The sequence below is a fragment of the Silurus meridionalis genome, chromosome 19 (assembly GCF_014805685.1).
Source record: "Silurus meridionalis isolate SWU-2019-XX chromosome 19, ASM1480568v1, whole genome shotgun sequence".
Taxonomy (NCBI): Eukaryota; Metazoa; Chordata; class Actinopteri; order Siluriformes; family Siluridae; genus Silurus; species Silurus meridionalis.
In genome coordinates, this window is record NC_060902.1 from 18586512 (window position 1) to 18591772 (window position 5261).

General features: G+C 40.3%; 1 protein-coding gene across 1 annotated transcript in view; it reads left to right on the top strand.

Annotated features, from left to right (window-relative positions):
* Positions 1 to 1847: 1847 nt before the first annotated feature.
* The window catches only part of dennd2db (DENN/MADD domain containing 2Db), a 13914-nt gene continuing 10500 nt past the window's right edge, over positions 1848 to 5261 (top strand). Inside the window, exons 1-2 of the mRNA XM_046874531.1 lie at positions 1848 to 2059; positions 4530 to 4599. Of these exons, the coding sequence (XP_046730487.1) occupies positions 4545 to 4599 (55 nt within the window). The 5' untranslated portion in view covers positions 1848 to 2059; positions 4530 to 4544. The remainder of the gene's footprint in view (positions 2060 to 4529; positions 4600 to 5261) is intronic.

Genomic DNA, 5261 nt, shown 5'->3' on the forward strand with positions numbered 1-5261 from the left:
CACCCCATTATATACTCCACTCCACTATACTCCACCCCATTATATACTCCACTCCATTATATACTCCACTCCACTATACTCCACTCCATTATATACTCCACTCCACTCCACTCCATTATATACTCCACCCACTCCACTCCACTCCACTATACTCCACTACATTATATACTCCACTTCATTATATACTCCACTCCACTATACTCCACTCCACTATACTCCATTACATTATATACTCCACTCCACTATACTCCACTACATTATATACTCCACTCCACTATACTCCACTACATTATATACTCCACTCCACTATACTCCACTACATTATATACTCCACTCCACTATACTCCACTACATTATATACTCCACTACATTATATACTCCACTCCACTATACTCCACTACATTATATACCCACTCCACTCCACTATACTTCACCATACTCTACTACACCATACTTTACTCCACTCCACTCCACTGTACTCTACTACACCATACTCCACTACACTATACTCCACTACATTATATACTCCACTTCACTATACTCCACTACATTATATACTCCACTCCACTATACTTTACTCCACCCACTGTACTCTACTACAATATACTCCACTACACTATACTCCACTCCACTCCACTATTCTCCACTACATTATATACTCCACTTCACTATACTCCACTACATTATATACTCCACTCCACTATACTTTACTCCACTCCACTGTACTCTACTACACTATACTCCACTCCACTATTATCCACTACATTATATACTCCACTTCACTATACTCCACTACATTATATACTCCACTCCACTATACTTTACTCCACTCCACTGTACTCTACTACAATATACTCCACTCCACTATACTCCACTTCACTATACTCCACTACATTATATACTCCACTCCACTATACTCCACTACATTATATACTCCACTCCACTATACTCCACTACATTATATACTCCACTCCACTATACTCCACTACATTATATACTACACTCCACTATACTCCACTACATTATATACTACACTCCACTATACTCCATTTTACTATTCTCCACTCCACTATACTCCACTACATTATATACTCCACTTGACTATACTTTACTCCACCCACTGTACTCCACTCCACTATTCTCCACTCCACTATACTCCACTACATTATATACTCCACTACATTAGGTACTCCACTCCACTATACTCCACTACATTATATACTCCACTACATTATATACTCTACCCCACTATACTCCACTCCACTATATTCCACTGCACTATTCTCCACCCCACTATACTCCACTCCATTATATACGCCACTCCACTATTCTCCACTCCACTATACTCCACCCCACTATACTCCACTATATTCCACTGCACTATTCTCCACTCCACTATACTTCACTCAAGAGATATTGTGTTATTGTTAATATTCTGTAGATTAATCTGATGGGATGTAAATGAGAGGAAGGAGCTGGTGTCCATGTGTTGTCTCCAGCCAAACCAGTTCTTCTCAACGTCCCTCCACAACCAGCACCTTTCCGTGAGATGGAATGCAAATGTAGTGAAAGACCGGCCGATGGCGCTGTTGCTTGATAATGATTAAGTAGGTGAGCGATAAACTGAGCTTTCGAATCAGCCTGTGGATAAAACTGAAGAACCCAGCTGTAGAACATGAGTTCCGGTTCCATCCTGAGATCCTGAGATCGGGTCTGGATCCGAGTCTGCTATATTTTCTACATGAAAGGAAGAGAAAAATGTCTCGATCGGTCTCTCAGTATAAATCTAATGGTCTCCGCTCTGATCACACAGCGGTATGCTTTAACGGGCGGGGTTAACTCCAGATCACGCCCCAAGGAGGGAGATGTAAATTATAGACCACGCCCACACATTAGTTAGTTTATGTAGATGTACACGTGCGTGTGTGTGTATCACAGTGCTGCACTTACACACTCGCCGGATCTTCATCACGCGCACCTGAGTTCACCTGAAAACACACACACACACACACACACACACACACACCTGATCCAGACACAGAACCATCCACAGCACGTGGTGAGTTTAACACTGTTTTTCTCTTTCGGGACACACATGATCATTAAAAGAGATCCTACAGGGGACACAGTGTTTAAAGGTGCAGTGTGAAATTCTGGTTATTTTAGGTTTAGCTTATAGGTGTGTGTATGTATGTGTGTGTGTGTGAGTGTGTGAGAGAGCTCCTCACGGTGAAATGTGTAATGTGTAGAGGTATTTTGCTTTCTGTGTTTTCTTAGAAGCCTTCATATGGAGATAAACCTGTATCCACACACACACACACACACACACACACACACACACACATACATTTATTCTATAGTCTGGCTACATTTCACTACCCTTCTAACGAGTGTGTGTGTGTGTGTGTGTGTGTGTGTGTGTGTGTGTTGGGGGGTTTGTTAGAATAAACATTGTGTGTTCATGTGTGTAGGGTTAAATAAACACTGAATACGTGTGTGTGTAAGAATAAACACTGTATGAGTGTGTGTAAGAATAAACACTGTATAAGTGTGTTTGTGTGTGTTTGAATCAACACTGTGTTAGAATTAACATTGTATCCGTGTTTGTTTGTGTGCATGTTAGAATAAACACTGTGTGTGTGTGTGTGTGTGTGTGTGTGTGTGTGTGTGTGTTTTAGAACAAAGGATTCTGTGTTTGTTATCTCTGATGTATTTCTGTACACTTTCCTTATACAGACTCAACCTTTCATTCTGTGCTGCACATTAACCTGTTTGTGTGTGTATGTAATGCAGTGTTTGGTGTAGTGTGGGTGTGTGTGTGATGTAGTGTGATCAGGATGTTCCCTCAGAAACACCAACCGATAAAAGACTTGACTAAATGTTTAGACTTGAACACTGAGACTGTGTCTGAGTCCCAAACACTGATTGGAAGGCTGTTCCGTAACTGTGGTGTTTATAAGAGAAACATCTGCCCCCTGCTGGAGTCTTCATTATTTGAGGTACCAACAAATAGCCTGCACCTTTTGATCTAAGTAGGCGTGGAGGATCATCCTGGTACAGAAGTTCACTCAGATACTGCAGCGTGAGAGCGTTAAGTGCTTTATACGTCAGTAGTAGTATTTTATAATCAGTGTGAGATGTAATTGGGAGCAGTGTAGATGATTAAAACAGGGCTGATGTGATCATATTTTCTAGATCTAGTGAGGACTCTTGCTGCTGCATTCTGAACTAACTGAAGCTTATTTCTGCACTTACTCCAACACCCAGACAGTAAAGCGTTACAGTAGTCTAATCTAGATGTTACAAAAGCATCTACTACTTTTTCTGCATCCTGTAACGACATCATATTTCTAATTTTAGCAATATTTCTAAGGTGAAAGAAGGAGATCCTGGTGATATTATTTACGTGAGACTCAAAGGAAAGACTCGGGTCAATAATCACACCGAGGTCTCTGACTGCTGCACACACTGAGACAGAAACACCATCCAGAGATGCTACAGAATCAGAAAGTTTTCTTCTAGCTGCATGTGGTCCTAGTAAAAGTACTTCTGTCTTATCTGAGTTGAGCAGAAGAAAGTTATCAAGCATCCACTGTCTAATGTCCTTTACACACTTCTCAACATTGTTAAGCTGATCTCTCTCATCTGGCTTTGCTGAAATATACAGCTGTGTGTCATCAGCATAGCAATGGAAGCGAATACCATGTTTATGTATAATTTCACCCAGAGGCAGCAGATATAAAGAGAAAAGCAGTGAGCCTAAGACAGATCCTTGAGGAACACCAAACTTTACCTCAGAGAGTGTGGAGAACTCACCATTTACATCCACAAACTGATCACCACCAAAAGTCAGAAACGGGCATCACTGATGAACTGCTGTAGTGTAACACAAATACACCACCTCCATCACGAATCACACGTGTGAACACACACACACACACACACACACACACACACACACACACACACTGTTTATTCTTGACTTCAGTAATGTATATATAAGTTCCTACATGATTTTTTACTATGTAAATTAGAGCATGCGCGCACACACACACACACAACACCCCAGTGTTTATAATGTGAGGGAGTTTCTGCTTCTGAGTTTCTGAAACTGAGAGATTCACTGAAATAACACACACACACACAGACACACATACACAACCTCGGTTCTGTTTTTCCCTCTGTATCACTTTCATTATAGCCGCATTGTTCTTATTTCCTGAGAGAGTGCGAGTGCACATAACCACCCCATACTGGCATTAATCTGGAACACGCTCTGTCTTTCCTGAGCACTTCCACAGGCTGTGTGTGTGTGTGTGTGTGAAAGGCACATGGGAATGTTGGGGGGTTTCTAACTTGTTTCCCAGAAAATGTGTGAGTAGTTGGAACACTTGCATGCAAAAGAGATATGATCGGTATTACTCACTTCTTTGTGTCTCTTTCATTCTCTCCCTCTATTCCTTTTCCTTTTTTCTCCACTCCCATCCCTCTCTCCCTCTTTCCATCTTTCTCCTTCTTTGTCTGTGTAGTTGAGATTGTAAGTGATGAAGAAGATCAGCTCAGTGTTCTCCTCTCTACAGGATAAACTGCACAGAGACAGTGAGTAAAACACACACACACACACACACACACACACACACACACACACACACAGAGGGATGGGCAGTATTTTAAATATAAAATAGAACTTTGTAGTTTTTATTTGTGAGGGTTGATGAAAATGCTTCATATTTTGTATACTTTAGTGTTTTGTATTTATGTTGTTTTAAAATACTGTAAAATACTTTATAAGAAGTTCTACATGATGACATCATAAGCATGAGGCCTCTGATTGGTTTCTACTCAGTATTTTGCTCAGACTTGTTGAGATCAGAACAGAAAATTGGGTGATGAAGGTCAGAAAGCTGCAGTCTGCCAGCTTTTAAATAGGCGTCCAATGATTAATAAATAAATATCTGACGACTATTCTCCCCGAAATGAAGTAGCTCTTTAGTAGGATCATGATTTTGCAGACCACTGCATTAATGACACATAATATATTATTATATTTATGATTAACATTTAAATGATGCATTAGTAATAAACTAGTTGATATGAATGCATCAGTCGTCGTCTTCTGAATGACTGGTTTGTTATTGAGTCGATGTTACTGATGTAAAGCAGCTCTTCATTTCCAACTCCAAAGTCACTAAATTAGAACACAATTATGAGTCTTTCACAAACTGTTCAACACATAAGTGTTGGTTACTTTTTTTGAGAGA